This window comes from Cydia fagiglandana, chromosome 17 (genome assembly GCF_963556715.1).
Source record: "Cydia fagiglandana chromosome 17, ilCydFagi1.1, whole genome shotgun sequence".
NCBI lineage: Eukaryota > Metazoa > Arthropoda > Insecta > Lepidoptera > Tortricidae > Cydia > Cydia fagiglandana.
The window spans coordinates 12,015,770-12,042,032 of record NC_085948.1 but is presented as its reverse complement, the minus strand read 5'-3'; the positions used below and the strand labels follow the sequence as shown (position 1 = coordinate 12,042,032).

At 39.4% G+C, this 26,263-nt stretch overlaps 3 protein-coding genes across 3 annotated transcripts in view; 2 read left to right on the top strand and 1 right to left on the bottom strand.

The window, feature by feature from the left end:
* The window catches only part of LOC134672524 (integrin beta-nu), a 38,773-nt gene extending 19,246 nt beyond the window's left edge, over positions 1–19,527 (top strand). Inside the window, exons 3-13 of the mRNA XM_063530466.1 lie at positions 784–941; positions 1,453–1,618; positions 2,779–2,923; positions 4,001–4,190; positions 5,591–5,712; positions 5,830–6,159; positions 7,814–7,983; positions 9,747–9,938; positions 10,809–10,978; positions 11,660–11,854; positions 17,699–19,527. Of these exons, the coding sequence (XP_063386536.1) occupies positions 784–941; positions 1,453–1,618; positions 2,779–2,923; positions 4,001–4,190; positions 5,591–5,712; positions 5,830–6,159; positions 7,814–7,983; positions 9,747–9,938; positions 10,809–10,978; positions 11,660–11,854; positions 17,699–18,084 (2,224 nt within the window). The 3' untranslated portion in view covers positions 18,085–19,527. The remainder of the gene's footprint in view (positions 1–783; positions 942–1,452; positions 1,619–2,778; positions 2,924–4,000; positions 4,191–5,590; positions 5,713–5,829; positions 6,160–7,813; positions 7,984–9,746; positions 9,939–10,808; positions 10,979–11,659; positions 11,855–17,698) is intronic.
* Positions 12,570–17,077, top strand: LOC134672522 (uncharacterized protein K02A2.6-like). The gene is given in 2 exon segments (XM_063530463.1): positions 12,570–15,999; positions 16,001–17,077. Coding segments are annotated over 2 exon segments (4,203 nt in total). The 5' UTR covers positions 12,570–12,723; the 3' UTR covers positions 16,928–17,077.
* Positions 19,528–23,082: 3,555 nt separating the features above from the next.
* The window catches only part of LOC134672887 (estradiol 17-beta-dehydrogenase 11-like), a 59,061-nt gene continuing 55,880 nt past the window's right edge, over positions 23,083–26,263 (bottom strand). Inside the window, exons 6-7 of the mRNA XM_063530836.1 lie at positions 25,005–25,121; positions 23,083–23,284 (exon numbers count right to left, since the gene is read on the bottom strand). Of these exons, the coding sequence (XP_063386906.1) occupies positions 23,083–23,284; positions 25,005–25,121 (319 nt within the window). The remainder of the gene's footprint in view (positions 23,285–25,004; positions 25,122–26,263) is intronic.

Sequence of the window (26,263 nt, the reverse complement as noted above, 5' to 3'; positions counted from 1 at the left end):
CTTAACGAGCGCTGCTACTAGTACCGGAAGTGTGAATAGATTTTTAATTAATTGTTAAAATATGGATCGTTACGAGCTTCCATTAATGGTTAAAATTTCATCTTAATGTGGGCGGTTAAAAGCCTTTTGAGGTCTCTTGAATAATTGACAAATAAAGCACCTATAAAATAAAAGCTATTCTGATAATATAAAGGTACCTAATTGCATACCCTTTTACGTTTTTGAATGCCGTTAAATAGGTATAACCCAAGATTCCACACCTACCGAAAATAAGTAGGTTTAGTTTTTGTACATTCAGTAATAGAACAAGTACCTTTATTTTATTGTGGAGGGTGTAAGAGCGTGTGCAGATCATTCTGAACATTTCGCAGTCAGCGGCAGAAGTTGCTAAGCGGTCGAGGTGTTCAAATTTACCTTGCGCTTATTCTCTTAATAATAAAGTCGCGTCAAGATTATTTTGAACACCTCGCCCGCTTAGCAACTATTGATGCTGAATGTACACCTTTAAAGGCTTAGGACAATATTTTTTTCTCTAATCGGTCTCTTATCAAGAAAAAAACTCTAATATATTTGTTGCTGACTGTACACAGCGTAGTACACTCAGCGTCGTATAGTAGGTAGCATCCAAAGTATTCAAATACTTCGGTACACCATATTATTTGTATGGCGTACCGAACTATTTGAATACTTTGGATGCTACCACTATACGACGCTGACTGTACACTTACCTTACTTAACTAATTTAACGTATCATCAAACACCATTTGTCTTCTACGTTTCCAGTTTAGTGTCCAGTGGCTGTAAAGAAGATATGATCCAGAGGCCAGCGAAGCCGGTGTGGCAGGTGGCCGAGAACCGCTCACTCCAAGACGTGGATTCTGAAGATGTGGAGGCAGTGGTGCAGATACAACCGCAGAGGGTACGACTGTCACTCAAACCACGTAAGTTACTCGAATTTAAGCTTATGCGTCATATCGAAAGCCATACTTTCGTGTCAGTAGAGGTCGGAAGCCAAGATTTAAGTGTTTGGGAATTTATCATGTAATTAAAAATCATCTACCGTTCCTCTACTCATTAAATTCTTGGACGACGTCTTACCTTATTTTTCCTGTTGTTATATTGAATTTCTCGTGTCATCTAACCTTTTAGTTTCACCTGTTCTTCTTCAGTAGGCCAAGCAAATGATTGGCGCGACAGTATCTCGCGAAGATAGACTACCGGTCCCTCTTTTAGTAACATATTTAGAATAAGACGGGTAGTCTATTTCGCCGCTAGATACAGTCGCGCCAATCATGTGCTAGCCCTGCAGACGTTTATAAATCTAAAAGTTTGTCAATTTTCGGCTTCATTGGTAAAATAATGTAACGCAACAGGCGAGGCGTCCTGTAAACTTTCACAGACTGGGTAAAAAGGTCCGAAAGAAAAACTATAAAAGTATCCCATTGTTTCCAGGAGAGACAGTGAAGGTAAAATTCTCATATAGACCAGCGAAGAACTACCCGCTCGACTTGTACTACCTGATGGACTTGACGTGGTCGATGAAGGACGACAAAGAGACGCTGGTGTCACTCAGAGACGACCTGCCCAGCATGCTGAAGAACCTTACTGATAATTTTAGGTATGACGGGAAAAACCACACAATAAACTACTACTACTACTAATGTATAGAAAGGACACTTCCTACAAAACCGAAGTTTGACAGCGATTTAGGGTCGAATCATGCAATCCCTTTATCCCTTTTGGCTATTTAGGGTTGTCAAAATTAAGTGATTAAGATAATGTTGTGTCGGCATCTAATCTGTCTAATCTGCATGGTCGTGCACGCAAAGGGCCGTCAAGTTGTGCCAACCCTAATAATTGCTCGGAGCAATGGAACCGAACGGAGCCGAGAATGACCGAAGGGAAGAGCGTCTCCTCACTGGATTAACTTGCAAAGTTTACCATGGCCATGCCATTGGTGTGCTAATCGCAAAACCCCGATCGACAATAATTTTCAGAAATTATCATTCAAATTATAATAGGAATAAGGTCTTATATGAGTAAAAACTCGTTTGAAGGTATAGGCATATGATCTACCGCTTTCTACGAGTATTTTGTAAAATATTGAGGTTCCCGTTATACATAATATGTATGTATGATTATTAATATGACTGCTGGTACTGTGGTTGGACCACGGTACAAAGGTACGAATGACACTAACTATTAAATCTGCCATTTAATGACTGGACCTAGAATCATAGGCAGAGGTTTGTAGGTAAGTAATATGATGTCATCTCCTAGAAGAACAATTACTCATTAATCTGTTTATTTTCAATGAAATACTTAGTTGAATACCAATCATCCGTACTTTGCAGTTTGTTGTAGTTTTCCTTGTGTTTATGGAATCTATAACTAAAGGCCTATATTTTTATTTATTATGAATAGATTAGCAAATGAATGAGTTTGATCTAATTCTTAATCAGATTTTTTGAAATGTTAAAGTAAGCTAGGTACAATGTTTCTAGCCTAAACTATTTAAGTTATTGATGTTCAAACAAAGTTTAAGGTAAATTATCACACTTATCCAGATTATCCAGAACTTGCTTATTAACTATCATCTGTACAGTCAACGGTAAAAATATGGGTGTAGACAACTTACTCAAAAATATGTCCCATAGTTCTTAAGTCACTGACATAAGAGTTATGTGACATATTTTTGAGATGATTTGTACACACATATTTTTACCGTTGACTGTACATCAATATTGTATTCTTCTGTATGTTATTTATCAATTTCAGATTAGGTTTCGGCAGTTTCGCGGACAAGCCAGTGCTGCCGTATATAAATATCGATGAGAAACGCCGTGAGAACCCTTGCAACGTCGAAGAGGAAAAGTGCGAACCTACATACAGCTACCGGCACCATCTTTCCCTCACTAACCAGGTAAGTACCTACCTGACGTGATACCATGACTACCTGACGTGATGACGTGATAGCACCCTTGATACTAACATGCCTATTTGCCTATGCAAAGCACAACGGAGGACTGTTTCTAGCAAGTACCTATGCACATACATATACCCTGCCTAAGTTGACGGCTTTGACGCTATAAAATAACTGCTTAAGTACATAATAAGTAAGAAGAATGAATTTTATATTGTATTTTTTTCTACTGAGGCTAGACTCCGGTATGTTAAGTCGTTGCACTCGGTTCACTTGATATTTCTACAGAAAATACCTTCACGTCATTACGTCACGTCAGTTTCTTATTCAATTATATGATATTGTGTGCACGCGCTTGAATCTACTGTAGGAGTAAAGTACCCAATTCCCATGAATGTAATCAAATAATTGAAATCCATTTTATCAGTTACCTGACATCATAGAGCCTAAATAGGGAAGGTAATGGATAGACGAGCACATGATTAAAGAACTCTTTAAAAAGGCTTGGTCAAAGTCACGCACATAGCTATCAGAATTTTAATCAGACAACTAATTTATAAGCCTGTCTAGCAGTTTAGCGCATGTGACTGCCCTTATTAATAATAGTAAAGTACAGGCCAAATATAATCTAATTTATTATGAGTTGCCCCATTTGGCAGCGCGTCAGCGGTTCTGTTTAGAATTCCGCACTTTGCGGTTTTGTTACGCACTTTTGTTAACACAAACAAACTGTATTATTTGAACAATCGATGTACCTTAACTAAAGTTTGTAGGTATGAGCGTTTAATTAATTATTTACTTTATTTCAACTTAGGAGAAAGAACTATCTAGTTAACTAAATGAACAAGAAAGGTTTTGGGATTATACTGAACAACTTTTACTTTGGGACCAACCCCGAAAGCGCGAAAAAAAAATTTACCATCCTATAAAATGGACCAGCCAAAATGTATGTAGCAGCCAAATATTTTTCGCGATTTCGGGGTTGATCCCATATTAAAAGTTGCTCAATATAATCCCAGAACCTCATCGGGAATGCACTTATGTTTTTGGCCATCCTGTATATTCTTCATTGCCCAGATAACCGACTTCATCAAGAACGTAAACGACAGCAAGGTGACAGCCAACCTAGACGACGCGGAAGCACAGCTAGACGCCCTAGTGCAGGCCGTCACCTGCGGGGACAAAGTCGGCTGGGCGCAGCACAGCAGGAAGATCGTCATCCTACTGTCGGATGGGCTGCTGCACACCGCGGGAGACGGGAAGCTTGGTAACTCTCTCTCTTCAGTCGTTCCCTCATTCCTGAGGATCGTGATCACTATGTTTCACATCCTTGATCAGCTGTCTCCATCGGTCTCGATCCATTGTTGCCCTCACTGCTTGATGGAACTTGCTTGAGGAAGTGGCTTCTCTAACTTGGTCTGTCCACCTGGTTGGCGAGCGACCGCGACCTCTCTTGCCTTCCACTCCGCCAATCACGACCAGTTTCTCGAGACTCTCAGCACCTCTTCGCATTACATGGCCAACAGCTTGCTGGCAGCTTGGTAACAAACAACTCTATTACCAACCACCAACCAATAACAAATACCAATGATGTTAATGGCTGTTTGTAACCAATGCTTTTAATTCTGATTGTACATTCGCCTCCGCTCGCGGTGTTCCAGTTAAGAAAAAATTGCCTTAATCCTTACTACCTGTTTGCAAGGCGTTTAAACGAGTATCGCCCTAAGGGAGGAACAACGCGAGCGGAGGCGATTGTAGTTCTTTGCACATCTATCAGTTCCTTCAATGAGTCCAAACTTCATTTGTATGCGTATTTTCGCCAAGGAGCAAATTTCAGATTTCAGATCAGCTATTATGTACATGATAGCATATTATTGCATTGCAATCAAAGTTACGGAAGCACTTACGCCAATTTCAGCTCAATCATACACACCGTAAACTTACGAGATTTGAAATAAGTACTTATTTGTTTGTATCAAGCAGTTAATGTTACTAAACATACGCGTAAGCCAACATTTGGTCATATTTTTATTGCATTATTGAATTTTCATTATAAAACTTATGGCAGTATACCGAATCGGAATCTACGCTCAGAAATATACTCAGTAAAAGCTGACATCGACTCTAAATCGCATTGAAAAAGAATTAGGTACTTTCAGGGCTTCGTATACTCGTAGTTACGTTACTGTCACCTACTTACCTTTTGTACTTACTTTCCAATTTCAAGCCAGAGAGCAAAGTGCAGAGTTCCTCTCATGTTGACATATTCTAATGTTTGAATGTTATGCAATATTCTATAAATCTCATTGCTATCGTTTCCATGCTTGCTCAACCTAAAAAAAGTCACATGTATAAGACCAAGGTACCTACCCAAGGTTATAGTCGACGTCAAAGGTAATATTTACATTTTTCGCCTTATTACAAAGGAGTAAGGTGCAAAAGTGTAAATACTAAATATATATTTGGCGTCGACTGTACATAATTTTATCGGTTTATCACAAAGGAATACATATAGGTATAGTCAACTCTATGCACTATGATAAGGGCCATATAATAAGGGCTTAGCTACCGGTAGCTAATGCTACCGGTTTTTATAGATGCTATAAAAGCTCTATTTGAGCAGCTTTCTCATCAAGTAACATGACTGTAATCTGAAATTATGTTCAGGTGGAGCTATCAGGAAAAACGACGAACAGTGCCATTTGGACGATAATGGTTATTACACCGAGTACTCCATTTATGATTATCCGTCGCTGGCCCAAGTCTATAGACTCTTAGATAAGTACAAGGTAAATAATGTTTCCTCTCTGGATTAAAGCTTTCGTTACACAGTCCGGCCAATGTAAGCAAGCTGAGCCAACTGTTTACATCGTTATGATCTCGAATAAAGATGTGGTTATTTTTAGGTGAACGTAATATTCGCCGTGACAGAAAGAGTGAAGGATCATTACGACAGCATTCACCAGCTGATGGCCGATTTCACGTACGTCGCTAAACTCGAGAGTGACAGTTCGAACATATTGAAGCTAGTCAAAACGGGTTACGAAGACATCGTGAGTGTCGTGGACTTCGAGGATGACTCTAGTGCAGGGCCAGTGAAGGTCAAGTACTTCACGGATTGTGGAGTGAAAGGGGGCTCCCTTATAGAGTCCACGCGGTGCGCCGGAGTCGAATACGGCATGACGCTTAACTACGAGGTCCATGTCACATTGGAGTCATGCCCCGAATACAAGAAGGTAGTCAATTAATTACTATCAAGTAGCGCCTCTGTTTAAGTATTCTGTAGCTGAACGCAGCGCATTATTGTTGCATCGTATCAGTTCCGTTACGGGATCTCACGTGCGTTCGTACGCTTTGAAGCTGCACTCGAAATGTACACATCAAAATAATTCTATTCTGTTATGCATTAACGCGTAAGCAATAGGAAATGTTTCATTTGAAGACAGCGCTAACATTACGTATTCTTATCAGACATATTCCACGTGCTCTTTCGAAATGCAACTGAGGGTAAGGACCCTACTGTATAAATATTCGTGCGTAGGAACCTATTGCCTAACCAAATCGGAATAGTGGAGCCATTATGAACAGTTCACTGCGCCTTAAAAGTCTCAACTCCAAAAAAGGCTCATGCATGTAAATTGCGTTCATAGACTATACATAAAACGAACACAACGGCCTTTTAAACTATTAAACATTCAGTTTTACATACAATGTACACCTAACAGTAAACTTCGGTTAAATAGAAATAATGGCATCCAGGAAGTGCGGATCAAGCCATACGGAAAAAGATGCACTAAAGTTTACGATTGGGTGTTAACACAGATTGCACAGACACTACACTGTAGCACTCAGTAGAGTTATTCATATGCGGCTCGGTTATTAATAGCCGTAAAATTTCAGTTAGATACAGTAAATCTTTGCTTTTTGTTATGACAGCTTTATAATGCACGTGTATACGACTAAAAAACAGAAGCAACATTGTTGTTTTGGATCAATTCGAGATTGTTATTGACTGCACGTGATATCAACAATCTGGTGAGGAGCCTGGGATATTACAGAAGGAATTAATTATCCACATCTATATATGGACTTTCTACTTCAATGCATTTCGAATATTTATAGACATAACAGTGACTTTTACAGTGTGTATAATAATGGTTTCTTAATCAAATAATCACAAACTGTCAAATGAGTTAATGCTTCAAATAAATTTTAGACTCCTAGAGGACATTTACCTACATATTGAAATGCGATTTATTTCTCAACAAAAAAATCTATACTAATTTCATCACTATATAATTCAAAGATATTACGAGCCCTGATGCAAATTATTTCGTCTAGTTCCACGCAACAATTTTGTTTATTTTAATAGATTTTACACATGAACATAAAATGACCCAGTAATGGGAACCACAATAGTAATGTTTCATGTAGTTTATTTTGATCGTATAATAAAAAACGTTGTCCAAATCATATTGTCCTCTCCTGCAGCACTGCTGCATGCAAGGGTTCGAAACAAAATTGTTAGTACATTGGCAGAGCCCTGATGCTTTCCCTAGTAATAGCCCTTTTCACATACCTATGTTGTAATCCTACCTGTCAATAAAAAAGAAAACCGTTATTGTTTTTCTTTCAGTACAAACGGTATTTCTTGTATTTGGATTTAGTTATTGTAAAGTATTACCATATAAAATTAAATTACATTAGTATAAGCATTACATATTATTAGTAATTTTTAAACTAAAACATTATTTTTGAACAAACGCGAGAACCTCACAAAATGGTCTCACTAGACGAAAACATGTGCATCGGGGCTCGTATGAAATCAAAATATTTTTGTGTGGCAGTGCAAATATATTTTTGAGACTTTCATACATTGTACAATTCCAGTCAAACCAAACGATACGCATATCGGAGAGTCAGCTAGGCCAGGACTCGCTGGAGCTGCAGGTTGAGGTCCAGTGCGGGTGCGAGTGCGAGACTCACACCGATCAGGACTCGAGGACTTGTCCGGCCAACTCGCACCTTGTTTGCGGGGTGTGCCAGTGCAATAAGGGATGGTGAGTACACACATACACAGTACACACAGTTCGTTATAAAATACAAACCGATATAAGGTGTCAAACCAAACGATACGCATATCGGAGAGTCAGCTTGGCCAGGACTCGCTGGAGTTGGAGGTTGAGGTCCAGTGCGGATGCGAGTGCGAGACTCACACCGATCAGGACTCAAGGACATGTCCGGCCAACTCGCACCTCGTTTGCGGGGTGTGCCAGTGCAATAAGGGAGAAAAGATGCGAGAACTCGCATGCGAGTTTCATACTTTGCGGGTTTTGATTGGTCGGTTGAATTGGACGTAATCAACAGTCCGCAATGTAACTAAAATCGCATGCAAGTTCGCGCGCCGTCTAAATCAGCCCTTACACAGTAGGTACACACAGTTCATTATAAAATACATACATATACGGGGTGTCAACTAAGTAACTTTTACTATGGAATCAACCGCGAAAATAAAATGCTCTTTCATAAAATTCTTTTGCAGATCAATCAAAAAAATAAATACATATGTCGATATTTTCTTCGGGAGAGCATTTTTTTAATACTATGGGTTGAAAGGTTGACGCAATTCATAGAAACGAAAAAGAAGAGATCGAAATTTCATTATCTGCTTCTGATAGACAGCGATACAAAATGCAGATAAATGCGTATTTATGAGGGTTATGCAACTTATGCATCTCACAGTTTATAAATACCTATGTATACCTACTTATAATCACTAATTAAAAATCATAGGTGGAATGTGGATTTATCTTTATTTATTTAGCTCTTGATTATTTAAAATGTTTATGTAGGTACGCCATATGCTTAAATAAGAACCATGATACTCGTAATGCCTAGTGATCTTGATAACGAACATGCACGTTAACTAAGTTCAACAGCAGAAATATCTAAACGGTTGAAGTGTTAAAAATTACTGTTGTTAAGAGCTTGGTGTTTTGCACTTGCAGTGGTTGAAGGTTGAAGCGATCTTTTGCGACGTAGGGGGTCCAAAGTCCTGGAACAGGAAGCACCTATTTACAATGTTACAATTCTACTTAGGCAATTTTCCTACATTCCGTGGTAACAACTTGAGTTCCTGAAATAACATAGCATGCGTTTGAATTTCAGCCTTAAGTTTCAAAAAATACGGTTGTATTTAAACTACATATTTCGGTGAGGCTAGAAGCTTGCGAACGGTTTTGGTAATTAGACTGCTTAGGTACGTAAACAAGACTAGTGGGAACGTAAATTTCACATTATTGCCAATAATTCTCTAGTTTACAGGGTTTTCTAACACTAAGCACAGATAGGGAAATTGTTGCTAGGTACTTATTTAATACAAGCTGCAACGTGATCGTTATCATGATTAACTTATTGTTTTATTAGTAAATTGTTCAATTTTATGTGGTTAAAGTGAAATCTAGCGCTAGATAACGAGAAGGTACCTACTAACACGGATAGGTACCTATATATACTAATAATACCTACCTACTAACACGGAAGACTATGCAGGTTGAAATTGTTATCCAAACTCTGAGGGGTGAATATGTAGGTGATACTGAACAACTTTTACTATGGGACCAACCCCAAAATCGCGAAAAAAATTATCTGCCGTCTCATACATTTTGGTGAATCAGTCAATGTTTTCTGTATTTAATTTTTTTTATCGTAGATAGGTATCATTGAGGATCTGATGATGGACACAGTTAGAATTGTTAGTTGCCTGTTTAAAGAAAAGTACAGTCGGCAGTAAAATTTAAGTTTTAAACTTATTGTTACCCAGGTCTGGCCCCTCATGCGACTGCTCTATAGAAGACGAGGAGAAGTCGATGGCACTCATCGCGCAGTGCCGCGCGCCGAACGCGACGAACTACATCCCGTGCTCGGGCGCCGGCGACTGCATCTGCGGTATTTGCAACTGCGACCGCGGGTTCAACGGGAAATACTGCCAGTGCAAGGCGTGCGAGATTAATAGGTTTGCCTCTTTTCTTCTATTGATTAAAAGACCACAGGAAAAGAGACATGTTGCTCAGTAATCATCGGACATGGCTCAACTTTAGCTCAGTCACCATTTCACGCGGCTGTCACGCGTATTCGGGAAACGAGATAATCACAAGATCTAGAGACGATATAGAGATCAACTAGATTTACATTAGATATCGACTAGATGTGACTTGGATATCTAAGTCATAACTTGTCGAAATCGTTCAAGAGGACCTCCAGAATCGCGGAAACGTCAAATTTGACATATCTATCTTACAAATATCTTTAAATTAAATTCATATCGTAACTTGTTGATGTCTAGATCTCTATTTAATTCATTTCCCGAATCGAGCTGTGTGTCTACGACGAAGAAGAAAGAAGCCTAGATTATACCGAAGATGGCAAAAAAGTAGCTGCTATAGGATAGGTAGGTACTGCGGGCTCTTAATACTGATATTTTTGGACGTCAGAAATTCTTATACATTAACACAACATTGCTCATACTATTTTTCCAGGCGAGGCGCTTGGTTTTTATCATTTCAACCATGCGTATGGTTGGTTTTGATAAAGATTAATTTCCTTTCCGACATTGTTAGCCCTGCTGCAGTGAAATATGCTGGTTGGATTTACTTATAAAGCAAATCTTAAAGCTCATTCTTTCCGTTTAGGCAGTAGCCAGGATAACCAGCTAGAAAAATACCCATCTTATTTTTTATTGAAATTCAGAATGTTTGTGATTGGCGTTAAGAACACCACCGGCTTACGGCAAAACTTGTTTAATTACCAAAATTAAATATTTTTAGTTACTCTGTAGTTGACCAAACAATGAGCCCTGTGAAACTAATTTAAACTCTATCTCCAGGGAGAACGGCATAGAATGCGGCGGCGTCGGTCGCGGTGATTGCGCCTGCGGCCAGTGCGTCTGCGTTGAAGGCTGGAGCGGCAGCGCGTGCGATTGCGTCGACAGGAACGACACGTGCATCGCGCCGGGGGGAGGGGAGGTGTGCTCGGGGCGCGGGGACTGCGTTTGTGGTGAGTTAGAGTAAAGTCGACGTTATGTCCAGGACTTATGACATAAAATGAGTAGGCGATCATCACGGGGATTTTGACGGGTACTTGACGACCGGTGCATCTGCGCCTAAATTAAAAAATAACGCTGCCTGGCGGTTGCAGATCACAGTTTCACAGTTTACAATGAGGCTAGGATATATAACCTTGAAAGTCACTCATTATTAGCTGTCCTTAAACGGGGGTTGGGTTGCTTTAAATTAGCATTAAGCTTCAACCTGTAGGTACTCGCTCAGAGGCCTATTAAAAGGCCTTCCATTCTCTTGCGTTTTGAATCTTTATTTTGACAGATCTTAATTGCATTAGTCTTCGTAGAAGCCAACCTTTTTCCATCAGAGCAGTTCCTTATGTCATTGGAGTATAAGGGCCCTTTTCTGATGGAGCATACGGACAATTTCCTTGGAAATCCACATATTTATTAAGTTGCTTGGCCTCCAATTGTTATACTACGTGCTTTATATCTTTATAAGCCTTTTGATCTCAATAAATTAACTATACATTTTGAAAGTAATCAAATGTCGACATGGCCGGTCCTTCGAGCCGGATCGTGGAAATTCTCAACTGAACATACTGAACTCGTTTTTAATTTTGTAGGTTAATTATAACTTACCTACTAAAATCGTCTTTCGTCCTCCAATATTTCAGGTCGTTGCGAGTGCTCATCCTCGGAGGAAGGCAGCAAGTACACGGGTGCGTTCTGTGAGACGTGCGCAACGTGCGAGAACCCGCTCTGCGCGAACGCAGAGCCCTGCGTCACTTGCTTCCTGTCCAAGAACTGCACTGAGGTGTGCAGAATTGGAGGCAGCAACTACACTGTGGCTGAGAAACTGTCAGAGACAGGTGAGGTATTATAGTTATTGGTAATTATCTCTGCATTTCTGAGTTAACAATAAAAAGTTATCAGGCATCATAATTACTTGCCAACACAGTGATATACGCACGGCAAATTGTCAGCGGTGGAAGAAATATGAGAGTCATGAAAACAAACACCACAAATATGTTCAGAAATACATCTTCATATCGAAGATATTATTAGCGCGTCACTAATTTTTTTTATCGCCTTACTAGAAGCTATCGGCAAAGCCTCGGCAAAACGATAGATACGTTCCTAAATACCGAAACTGAAACGTTGATTTAACCGCAATTGACCGCATATACTTAGATAATTAATTAAAATCCATCCTTACTTGGTAGATATTCCACCAATTCGCACGAAGCGCTTTGCTTCTACTTTCCTTATGCGCACTGCCAAGGAATGGAATTCCTTGCCGGCGTCTATATTTCCGTGTTCTTATAACCCGGCAACCTTCAAATCAAGAGTGAACAGGCACCTTCTGGGCGAGCTCGCTCCATCGTAGGCCACGTCTACGCCTCGGCTAGTCTGTGGCCATGAGTAAGCCCATTCATAATAATAAAAAAAAAAAATCCCTATAGGTAACAGTGATGATCTTTATAATAATCATTAGTATTCACAACACCTTATGCCTCAAGAATAGTTACTATCGAGTAGAATCTAATTTACCTTAATTAAGAACTTATATCTTTAGACTTGTTGCATATGTATGTGTGCTCACGCACACACCCACCGCGCTAACTTACGAATACACGTCAGTACGCTAACAGCAAGCAGTTGTTTCACTTGTCTCACCCCCACGTATCTATCACTGGCGACGACTACCCACATAGCAAAAAAGTTAAAATAACGGAAAATGTCTGGTGCTACGAGTACTTTCGGCTTATTGTCTTCGTTCGACCACACTACCCAGTCTTGGGAGACGTACAAAGGACGTATTGCGCAGTGGTTCATCGCGAACGATATCGACGACACCAAAGATGCCGGGGGACAAAAGAGACGAGCGATCCTCCTTAGCGCACTCAGTGACGGCACGTACAAGCTCGCGGCGGACCTTGCGTTACCGAAGGAGCTGCAGACCGTGCCATACGAAGATATCGTCAAGCTGCTGGACGGCCACTTCACTCCGAAACGCTGTGGATTCGGCGAACGATACAAATTTTACGCGGCTACGCAGCAGTCGGGGGAGACATTTCCACAATGGGCGGCACGGTTGCGCGGGTTATCGGCGCACTGTGGTTTTACCAATGTGGAAGAATCTCTTCGCGACAAGTTCGTCATGGGAATGTTATCCGGGCCGGAGAAGGAGAAGCTCTTTGCGCGGGACCTTACGGTGCTCACTCTCGCCAAGGCCGTGGAGGTGGCCGAAAGTGTACGGTGTGCGCGCGCGGGGGCAGCGGCCTCAGAAACGGTACAAACATCCCAGGATCAGCTGTTCAAGGTGGAACAAACGCGACCGCGAGGAAGTACGCCCGGGAGTAGCGGCGGCGGTAACGGTAAAAAAGAGCAGTGTCAAGTGTGCGGTTACTATAATCACAAAACATTGCAGTGTCGTTTCGCGAAATCCAAGTGTAAAAAGTGCAATTCTACAGGGCATCTGAAAAAGATGTGTAAAAATGTAAATTTCATGGCAGTGAACGCTGTGGATGAGGGCGATGACGATGACGGTGAGTGCTATAAAGTTTTTAACATCCGTTCAAATAAAGGGGAACCGATGATTGAAACCGTTTTAATGTTAAACCGTCCAATAAATCTTGAAATAGATACCGGGGCAGCCGTATCTGCGTTGCATGTAAATACTTACAAAAAACATTTTAGCGATGTACCATTGTTAGCTACTAAGACTCGGCTAATCACATTTACTGGTGATAATATTCCATGTCTGGGGGCAGTGCGCCTACCCATCACTTACGCAAACCAAACTCATTCACTTAAAGTTTATGTTGTGCGAAAGGCAGGCGCGGATGTCCTAGGTCGTGATTTTACTTCGCGTTTCAATTTAGAGCTCGCGGTAATTTCACCGGTTCGTTATTGTGGCCAAGACCATGAAACTGGCTATACATTAAAAGAATTGGAAAAACGTTACGCATCGGTATTTTCAGATGAATTAGGACGATTTAATAAATATAAAGTCAGTTTACAGTTAAAAGACAACGCTAAACCAGTGTTTATTCGCGCGAGACCAATAGCATTCGCCCTACGGGACAAGGTCGATAAGGAAATAGATCGATTATTATCATTAGGAGTTTTAAAACCGGTCGATCACTCGCAGTATGCGTCACCCATTGTGCCGGTGTTAAAACGTAACGGGGCGATAAGGATTTGTGCTGATTATTCGACGGGCGTAAACAAACAGCTGGTGGTTGACCAGTACCCCTTACCTACTGTATCTGAACTTTTTGCAAAGTTATATGGCGGGAAACAGTTTACGAAATTAGACTTATCTAATGCGTATAACCAGTTTGAGTTAGATGAAAAGTCGCAGGAAATAACTTGTGTAAATACTCATCGCGGGTTGTTTACGTATACTCGCATGGTTTTCGGACTCTCATCGGCGCCCGCCGTGTTCCAGCGCGCCATGGAGGGGGTCCTGGCGGGGGTCCCGGGCACGCTGTGCCTACTCGATGACGTGCTCGTCACGGGCGAAAACACTGAGCAGCACCTAACCAGGCTGAACGAGGTACTTAAAAGGTTACAAGACGCCGGCCTCACGTTACAAAAAGAGAAGTGCGAATTTTTTAAAGATGAAGTAAATTACTTAGGATACGTGATAGACAAGCATGGCTTACATAAATCACCGCTTAAAGTCAAAGCCATGGTAGACGCTCCTGTACCGCAAAATGAAAAACAGTTACAATCTTTTTTAGGATTAGTAAATTACTATAGGAGTTTCGTGCCGAATGCGTCGGCCATACTGAGTCCGTTATATGACTTGTTAAAAAAAGGGGTAAAATGGTGCTGGACACAAGAGCATGATAAAGCATTTGTGGCTATTAAACAATGTTTAGCATCTGAACAAGTGTTGGCGCATTTTAACCCTGCGGCCGACATAGTGCTGACAGTTGATGCTGGACCTTGTGGCTTAGGTGCCATTTTATCCCAAATTGAGTCTGATGGTACCGAGCGGCCTATTTCGTTCGCATCGCGCACCCTTAATGCTGCGGAGAAGCGTTACTCACAGCTTCAAAAAGAAGCTACTAGCATTATATTCGGGATACGCAGGTACCACCAGTACTTATATGGCAGGGCGATACCCTTCACCCTTCGTACGGATCACAAGCCCTTGTTGTCGATTTTTGGGCCCTACCGTGGCATACCGGAAGTGTCAGCAAACAGGCTTCAACGTTATGCAATGTTTTTAAGCGGTTACAATTATAAAATCGAATATGTACGAAGCGCGGATAACAATGCAGATTTCTTATCTCGAGCCTGTCTTCCCGGCCCGGCGGGGTCGCGGGGGGCGGCCACGCGCAGCGCAAACGCCACAACTGATATTCCCGATCGAGCCTCGTACATTAATTTTGTTGTGGATGGTAATTTACCGGTGACAGTAACCGAGTTGCGCGAGCAGACGGAGAGGGATACTGTTTTGCAAAAAGTGATCCATTTCATTTTAAACGGTTGGCCTAAAAAGGTATCAGACGAGGCCCTGAAACCTTATTATTTATGTCGGTTACAACTTTCTTATGAAAACGGTTGCGTCATGAGAGGTCACAAAGTGGTTGTTCCAGCGAAATTACAAAATATAATTTTAGCGGAAGTGCACCAATCCCATTTAGGCATTGTAAAAACAAAAGCTGAAGTTCGGTCTAGGTTTTGGTTTCCGGGAGTAGACGCGGCATTAGAAAGGTTGATAAGTGCGTGCACCATATGTATTCAACAACGCCCCTCCCCCGCGCGTGCGCCGCTCGCGCAATGGGAGTACCCGCCGTGCGCGTTCCACAGGATACACTGTGATTTTTTAGGACCTATTAACGGAAGCTCATATTTAGTAATAGTAGATGCATATACTAAATGGGTAGAAGTATATAATATGAAAACCACTATTTCATCTTTAGCGACTATAGAAAAAATTTGTGAATTCATGTCACGGTTTGGAATTCCACATATATTGGTAACCGACAATGGTATTTACGTCGTTCACGTCGCGCGAGTTTGAGGCTTTTTGTATGTTAAACGGCATTTCACATGTTACATCACCGGCATATAACCCGGCTAGCAACGGACAGGCGGAATCCTACGTTAAAATAATTAAAAAGGGCATTAAAACCAGTTTACTGACTGGCAATGGGGTACAGGATTCGTGGAAACGACTATTAAAATACTTATTTGATTACAGAAATTCTGTACACACTACAACGGGGGTTTCGCCTGCTCAGTTGGTATATGGACGGAAGTTAAGGACTCGGTTAGATTTAATTAACCCTATAATACCGTCACCCTCATCCCCGGCGCTCGCTGATACAGTACGAAAAAATCAGTGTTTGCAGAATAAACCTTCAATGTTCCGTAAGGGGCAATGTTTATCTCGAGGAGATTTGGTATTATTTAAGGCCTTTGAGGCAAATGGTAAATTTAAGTGGTGCCGAGGCACAATTGTCAAAAAAGTTGGTAAAGTTGTTTATATAGTAAAAGACAATATAACTTTAAAAACATTTAAAAAGCACAAAAACCAAATTGTGTTAGATAAAGGGCACGATTGCGCTTACCCTAGTTATTGGGATGAAGACATAGAATTCCGGGACGATGACACATCATCGCCCCGCCCGCCTACGCCGAGCGAGGAACTGCAGCCTAGCACGGGGGAGGAAGGAGAACGGACAGTGGTTCTAGATCCACACCCTGCATCATCAGAGCCTCCCGAACCAATCAGCACGCCACAGGGGTCCATGCCTGGAGGTCAGTCCGAAGAAGATGACGAATTCCTGGAGGCCCTGCCTGGTCCGGTTACTGAACCCGATACTCGAGACTCTGACGTCCCAGCCGATAACGGTTCCGTGCCTACCACTCCTCGAACAAAGCGCAATCGACCCAAGATTAATTACAAACCATTCTTTTAGCAATAAGTACTTAGTTGTAATCTTTTGTTATTCTTAGTTAAGGTTTAGACGTGTATGTAAGCTAAGGGGAGGAATGTTGCATATGTATGTGTGCTCACGCACACACCCACCGCGCTAACTTACGAATACACGTCAGTACGCTAACAGCAAGCAGTTGTTTCACTTGTCTCACCCCCACGTATCTATCAAGACTCATCATCATATTTTCATATAATCATCTTTTCATTAACAAATGGGAATCAAGAAAGTGTCATGCATGTTTGAGTAATGATGGCAGAAAATAGGTTAATTATGATCGCACTTTGTGGTCGCACGTTGGCGACTCGAGAGCCTCTTTAATCGTTACGGTCGCACGATGCGGTTTGTGGTGATCAAATTACAGTTAAACTAACTGCCTTTCACCCTATTAAAATTAACTTCATTAGCGAATGTAGATTACTATTTCAGAAAGTTTGTTTTATGTGAGTTAACTCGAGATGTGGTACTTACTTGGTGCATTAGAAACGTACTTATTATTTATTTAGGTTCGCCAACAGGCGCAATACCTACATAAAATACCTATAATTGACAAGTAATAAAAATAAACTAAGATTGCTAGAGTATTCACCCAATTACCTGCAGATATTAATGTTTATTTATTACTTATAAAATCCGACATATTAAATGACTTATTTTAATGTAAGTAGGCATTTTACCCTTCCACTCTCTTTAGTTTAATTGAATAATTTGGAGCAAGTTTCCGGTTATTGAAAATGACGATTATTTTTACAGTTACGGAAGGCAGTGAGGAAGTATCCTGCATACTCCGAGTAGAAGAGGGCAGCCAGGAATGCGAATACAGGTACACATACAGCGCCAGCGCCCAAGATATGGTCGCCATGGAACTAGTCATCCGCTCCAAGCAATGCGGACAGCTGACGAGCGCCAAGCTCATGACCAGTGCCTTAATCATAATGGTCTGTGTTATAGCAGGCGGCATAGTCATTATCATGGGCATAAAGAGTGCACAAATAGTGTCCGATAGACGCGCATATGCTAAGTTTGTTCAGGAAGCGGAGATGAGTAGGTTGAACGCTCAGGAGTTGAATCCGCTGTATATATCGCCGATCACCGAGTTCAGGTTACCGGACAGTTTTCCTAGGGATAAGAATGATTAGTTTAAAAAACTTTGAAGTGTGGTTTATGATAGATGGGATATGGGTTGAGTATTTCTGGTATTTCTTTAAGTATTCTATTTTAAAATTTATCGATCCCCAGTTACGAGGACAGAGGGTATATAATATTGTACATGCACTCATCGTAAATGATGGAATTGTAATTGGTAATTTATTAAAAATAAAAAGGTGGTAATTTCTTATAAAGTATAAATTAGTATTAATGACACAATAATTTTAATTGTGACAGTAGATATCTCTAATATTAAGTGTTTCGAGATTGTGCCTTTCTGTGTACTTACATCTTTAGATTTAAAACATATTTAAGCTGGTCTAAGAGCAGTTTAATGTTAAGAAAACTTATGGAACCAAAAATATGTAGAGTACTTATTAAAGTTTCAAGTAAGATATTTTATGAGTAATTTAAATGTTGAGAGTTAAATCCTTTAGGTGCTTACAATTAATAGTTTGATAGTTACGTGTTACATTTGAGTCAATATCAAAGTAATGTAGGGTAAACCGAGGCGTATCGGACCAATTGGTACGATTGGTATGGAACGATACTTAAATAAATACATTTTTAAGCAGGCATTAGTATTATTTATCTAAACAAAACTGAATAAATTCGTTATTCAAGTATAAAACTAAAAAAACTTGAAATATGTATTGCATACCTACGTTACCTTACCTACCTTTTATTTTTATAGACCAAGACACGAACACATTCCAATAAATTATTTAACTACCCCTTATTGGGATTAAATGACTTATAGAGACAAAGTATACAAGCCAAGCTCGTCGACAATCTTAAGAAAATTCTTCGATCAAAAGGCCGAAATGCTCATTGGTATCTGATTCACTAAGTGATCCCAATCGCCTCGGTCTACCCTACGTCTTAATGTTAAACGTAATTTTGCTAGTCTTTCGCATTATATAGTGTGTATGTACATAAGATGATTTATTGAAGTATTTCCTAGTTATGCCATATTGTTGATTAATAATTAGTTTTAAGGTTGTCCATTTTTTTGTTCGTTTATTTCATATTGCTTATCATCACTTTGTTTAAAACATTCACCTGAAAGTAGAGGAGTGTATTATTTTTTTCATATTTTATTACAAAACGAATCACAATAGTTTAAAACAGCGATAAATTTGTATTCATTGAAGTATTACTGCATGTTACAGTATTTATTGATGTTAATAATTTATTATCGTTATATTTTTACCAGTTAAGAGTTACCTACCTTACTAATATAATTTAATATGAATTTTAAAGTAGGTACATACCTATTGTACTTAATGACAGTTTTAACTTTTATACTTTCCATCAAGTTTCTGGAAAACCTACCACAATTTATCTTGTTTATAAACAAAACACACTAAAACATTTCATTTTATATCTTTATTCCCTTTTTTTAACATATTACAAAAATATTTTTAACTGAATATTTAACAGTGTTTTTTTGCAGTAAATGCAACTTTACAGGTCCCTCTATTAGGTAGGTAAACTATATTTATAATAGAATGTGACATTCTCAAAGAAAAGGGAAATATAACACGGCAGGGCTAGCCAAGATGACAATCATTGATAGAAAACAATAATCCTTAATTAATGTATGAAAATATACAAATAACATTTTTTTTTCTATTGATTGTCATCTTGGCTGTCCCCCAGGTGCTTATACTATTTAGGTATGTTGCATTAATACAAATGCAAGGCTTCGCAATAAGCAGACCTCTCTATGTTCCCTCCTGCTTAAGAATGTCACAAGGTTTATATTTTTCGTAATTTGCTATACACCATATACCTTTTTATGCCAATAATATAACAGCCACATTTCCGCGTTATACATAATTATATACATTCACTTGCACGGAAGCCCATTAACACCCGAATTAAAAGTAATTTATTGACATATACTAAGCCAAAATTGAGCAAATTTCAAATTCACGTTTACCTTACATCCTATATATGCTTTAGTATTACCTAGTAAATAACTTCCAACATTCGTTGAGAACAACTTAATCGTAATTGTGACAAATTGAACAAATTATTTTTTATCTTTACCCACAGTGATGCTTACCTATTAAAAAGGGGGAATGAATAAATCGTACCTAAATACGCGTAAAAAACAAGACCGAAGTGATCCCATAAGCGCTACTTCCACCATCCCATTAACCCAGGGTTATCCGGTTAAACCTGGAATTACCATAGTTACCAGTATAATTTGACACTGGGTTAACGGTTTAACCGCATAACCCCGGGTTATTGGGATGGTGCAACTGGCCCTAAGTGTTCCGTGAACAATGATTTGTACGGAACACTAAAAAGAGTAATTTCTACATCGTTGTTTGTCCTCTCTCTGTTTCACTCTTAATTCTCATCAGGTTTCACTTCAATAAAAATATTTTCATGAATTATGTTTGCTACGAAAGAATAACACTTTTTTTTTATTGCATGCTAGCTATACTTAGCATTTGTAATGTAAAAGCTCTAATAATAGAGACGACTTAATGATAAAGACAGCAAATCTTAATTTATTCATTAAATTTCTCTAAATCGTTACATATTACGCTTTTGTTTTATACATACAAATGTCGTCACGAGGGACTATTTCAAATGCTATTAAAAATAATCGACCCCAGTTTTTCATTGATCTCAAAAGTTCTGGTAGATAGATATTCGAAATAGGCCTGCGTAACGGTCCAATTTAGGTACTTAACTTATTTTGTGGGTGAAGAGTGTATTCGTTAGTACATTTGATGGTTACGTAACGTATTTAAAAGGTAACTTAATTATGGAATGTAATTAATATCGATGTCTCTACAATATCGTAGTTATAAGGTAATTGCTATCACATCCTCGTCGTTTCTTAGTTTGACTAAGTACCACAGTAACAATACACTACATTACTTAACCTAATTTAAAGTCGAAAACTTGGTAAGTAAACACTAAAGTCAAACAGCGCCATTACAAAATCTGGACGTCGGCGTTCGTAATTATGACGATTGAAATCTTAGATTCCCTTTGATCTCCCGACCGACAAAGTTCACGATGACGCGCCACGCACGATAGGCGAGGCATTTAAAGGGTTAACTTCATATTGAGGGCCCAGTTTCAAAAAGACGAATATAACGGACTGAAGTCAATGATCAGATTTTGCAGCTTAAAGGAAGGTCTATCATTATCACATAGAGACACTACGACTGTGACTGAAATGTCAAGTTATCGTCATAACTTCATAACGATAGGGTCCCACTACGCTATAAGACTGATCATGAGGCCTATTCGAACTTATTAGAACTCGGCCTCCATATACCGGGTGTGGCCTGTAATATGAGCAAATAATTAAAACATACTCCTCAAACGGTGACACTGTTGTTCAACAACTTTTAAAAATTATGAAGTATTTATACTCCCTATTTTTCATACAAAATAAATATGGAGATGTTTCCATTACCAAAAACGTAATTCAGTGGCGCTATTGATTTCCTTGAGTCCACACTTTAAGTGTTAGGTAAAAAAGACCGGGGGCCTTGTACCTATGTAAAGTCTTCATACTACAGCCACTTCGATACTGAATGGACTACATAAACGGAGTCGGTAAGGTATAGTGGCCATTTTTACTTTACCCACCGATACTTTAGCCCTGCCTTACCACACATTAAAATCTAAAAGCTGGTTCAAACGGATATGTGAACGTTTTAAATACTTGCTTACTTATATAACATATGTATGTACAGGTATTGTAATTTTTACAGAAATACGGATCGTATTCTAAGGTCCCGTTTAATTTTAATCGCATTATTTAGAAAATGTTCACGACATTTAATCAATTTGTACTAATGAAACTCTATATCAAAAGTTACGTATTTTGTCGATGGCACTTTTCTGTAGAGCACTGATCTACACTGATCTCATACATCATTTGCGATAACGGGAACCTAAAAATGGTCAATTACTTTTGAAACGCAACATCTCAATTAGGTACACGCAATTTTTGGTCAACAATTGCTATAACAACTTTATAATTAACTAAGTACGTAGGTAGGTAAGTACGTAACAAAATACCCGTGAGAGACTTTACCAATATGCCGAATAACTCGAAAACCATATCGTTCTTACCCCGGCTACACACGTTAACTATAAATCGTAGCGATTAATCCGTGCAGTCCGAATTGCGCAGTTTTATCTACCTATCTATCGACAACGATTTGTCATATACACGGTAGATAAAACTGCGCAAATCGGACTGCACAGTTTAATCGCTACGATTTATAGTTACGTGTGTAGCCGGCATTACAGATATTTGGGTCTATTTTCCGTTTAAAACAACAAGGCAGCAGTATAGTAAAACGCATTTTGTTTTGCTGCTGATTGTATAAAATTCCATTAATCAATAACAAATCAAGCTTCACCTCTATCACAGCATTCACTAGGGTTTAGGGTTCGATCATAAAACCTTCTGATATAGTCTCTCATCTTTGCATCTCGATATAACAATTCTGGGGATTTATCTAACTCGCGTAAAGATATCGCGATACGACTAAAGGTGACATTCCATTTCCAACGACAGCAGCATTACTGTTGATTTTACTATGGAAATTGACAATGACAGCGACGCGTTCAGTACCGGTAGTGCAGCTGCGGTTAGAAATGGAATGTTATAACTAGCTACAGTAAGAAGTTCGTTCGCCAATACAAATCATGCGATATAGTTATCTTTTATAGCTTCTAGCCACAAAAACAACGTGGCTGAAGAGCTACCAGTAATTTTCTTTTGCTGCCTCAATCACCCGTACCGCGTACAGGTTTTATAGGTACCATTGGTCAAAATACCTATAAAAATTTCATCGACCGCTCAGTCTAGAACTTAAAGCCCTAGAGAAGACAGCTAAAAGTGCTGTCTAGTCACTTAACAAAGGTCCAATCGAATGGTAATCCAGTTAGCAATATCACCTAAGTCCACGCATGTCGCATCCCCGGTGGCGCGCTGCGCGTCAGACGTGCCTGTCGTGGCGGCGCGGCGGCGCCAGCGTCATGGGGCGCGCGTCGGGCTTGGCGGGCGGCGGCGCGGGCCGGGCGGGCGGCGGCGCGGGCCGGGCCGGCGGCGCCGCGTGCGCGCCCGCGCCCGGCGTGGTCGGCACCGCGTCCGGCACCAGGCGCCGCAGGAACTCCGACAGGCATGGCCAGGGGACGAGCCTAGAGAAAAAATAAACTTATATGGTAGAGGGTCTATCAAAATATATAAAAAGGTATGATAGATGTACAAAAATAATAAAAGCGCATTCCGACAAAATTAGAAACGAAAGAGATCTTGGTTTCTGAATTAATAATAAACGAAGCTCTGTAAAAAAAGTTGTTAGTGTTCTGACGAATCGAGGGTTATTTTTATTTCACGCACAAGCAACTTATCCTCACTTCTTTTGTCATCTCACCTACCAAATAATACGTTTACAGTATAACATATTTTTTTAAAGTACATACAGTAGCGGTTAGTTAGCAATAGCTAAGAACCGTTCAAACGTCTTGCGAAATTTGAGTTAAGAGAATGTCCACATCACATGCCTCTAAAATATCGCCGATGTCTTATTACATATTAATTATTTTAAAATTAAATCATGTTGTAATAGGTATAATAACTAAAATGAACATATGTCAGACAAATTTTATTCGTTAATTTAGAAAATTGCGGCAAATTCCATCATGCCGGCGATAATTACTTTGGACGTCATAATAATGAGAAAATATAAGAATATCGTGCTTGTAATTGTGATTCCGTGTCTGAATGTTGAATTGAGCAAAAACAAATAGGTAAGGTAATTTTTACCTTCTAGCGTTAGGTAAATTAATTATAAGTAGTAGATAATATCGTTTGTTATATTGCCTCTTCGAAGGCCGCAAAAATATGTGACACGCTCTTATGGCTCTACAAATAAGATCGTGTCAGATATTTTTGCGGCCTTCGTAGTGTAACATATTATTGCAGGTGGCTGTACTCGTAGTTGCATTTTGTTTACCGTTGATGTGCCTACTACCTATTGTTGTATTAAAATAAAACTTAAAAATAGCTAATAAAACTTGTTAGTTGTTATAAAGATGTCATGTCAAAGACGTTTATTTACCGTCTCGTATATCACACGCTGTTTAAAAATGTATGGTTCCTATACCTGTAAATGAATACCAAAAGGTCTAGGTTAAGTTAAGTTCGTCGTCAATCTTGTTACTAATGGTTTTTTCCATGACACTTGATTTGACCTTTTCTGACATCCTAAAGTATTTCCTTGTTTAAGTAATTACCACTGTTTATTTCTGTGACAATGAACTTGAGAACCGTGAAGGTATACTAAAATCTACCATGTTAAAATATGCTAACATTTATGTATGAAATTATTCATGCGCAATTGCGCAGTGCGTGTAACGAAATATCATCAATAATAATTATCATAACTTGAACAGCAACTACTAGTACTATATTCTTGCATCTTCATTTTCTAACTAAGGCAAAGTTCACGAAGGGAAGGATCGATATTTTCTAATTTAAAACTTAATTTAATATGTTGTTTACGTCTGAATCCTGCACGTTTCCGACAACGGTGACCAGCCTTAGATATATTAAATATTCTTCAAGATTTTTTAAATATGTGCACGTTTCTGAGATTATGTGCCATAAATTAGTCGCTACGCTAGTATAACATCATGCTAGCGTAATTAGCGTAAAAGTTGAGGCGGCATAAATGTCCATGATCCATGAGGCGTCCTCCTAGGCGAGCACCTCGTATCTGCCCCTCATGACTTATTGATTTCAGTAATTATTCGCTACTGCATTGAAGATTTGTTTACATTCAATCCTTCCAAGTGTACATAAATATTTTAAACACCACAGCTGTCTTGAGAGTATACTCCATTTTCTTTCGTTTACCATTTGAAAGGCAGCAGTAAACTGAAGTAGCCTGGCATGACGGCCATGGCCTCGTTGGTGCGGATGGCGAGCACCACTCGGTCCGCCACCTCGTTCGCGTTCAGCTGAGGCACAAACCTGGAAACACATCATTTCTATAAATTATAACTATATACAGATATCAAACGAAAAAAAAACAATATTTCCACTATTTTAGCCCTTTGAACGCCAAGCACTATCGTAAGAGTTGTGTCCATGGCGCCAAGAACGCTTATAAGTGCTAATGGGCTTACGCTGTCAAAGTAACCTTCAAGAAAGCGACGGACACTGTTTTATCACGCTGTCACGTAGACAAGAACGGCCGATGGCGTTCAAAAGGTTAATTCTAATGTAGATTTCTCACACTCGGAGCGGTAAAATAGCTAGGCGAGATTCAAATTATACGCGTGACATCTTATTAGCTTGACAATACAGTCGTAAATCATTTTGTATTCAAAAGTTGCTGCCGGTAATTGCTGAGGACATAATGAGGATATTAAATTTGGCATTGTCACTAGAGAAGAGAGTGCTACGCCGTAATCCGTAGCAAGTTAATATGCCGCATGTGCGTCATGCGCACTGAAAGGTACAAATCTGATAACTATATTTAGTATCAAACAAACATTGTTGCTATTAGCATCAAATAGTCAGTGACGACGAAAATGACTAAATTATATCGTTACACATCTTTGTTACCATAACAATAAGAATGTGTCCCGATATACTAGTATCTGGTCATTTTGGTCGTCATTATTTATTTATATACCTACATAAACTTAACACTACAAAGAAACATTTAAATGTAGTAGTAGCCACAATAAAAAGTTAAACGTCGGTAATGTAGGTACGTCATGATATGACGTATAAGCTTTAGTAGCATTGCAATTATGTTAACACGTATTTCATGAACCTTAATTTGAGTCAATAAACATTCACTAAAGGTGGCAATCGCCTTGGCAAAGTAATTTTTAAGTCTTGAAAACTGGCGAACGGTAATCACCCACATACCTTTAAAGTTCATCGACATATCTTATTGCCTTTCGAATCAATACGTTTATGTACAATTACTTCTGGTAGTATGACCTTTTACAGCCAGAAGTCAGAAAGCATAAAATTATCCATTATGAAAATAACTTGTTTTTGTATTTTTTTGTATGACGTGGGTTCCAAAATTCTACAAACCTGTACCACCAATGTCTAGTTCCATTTTTAGGGCATCGACGAAGTTGCAAGCTACAGAG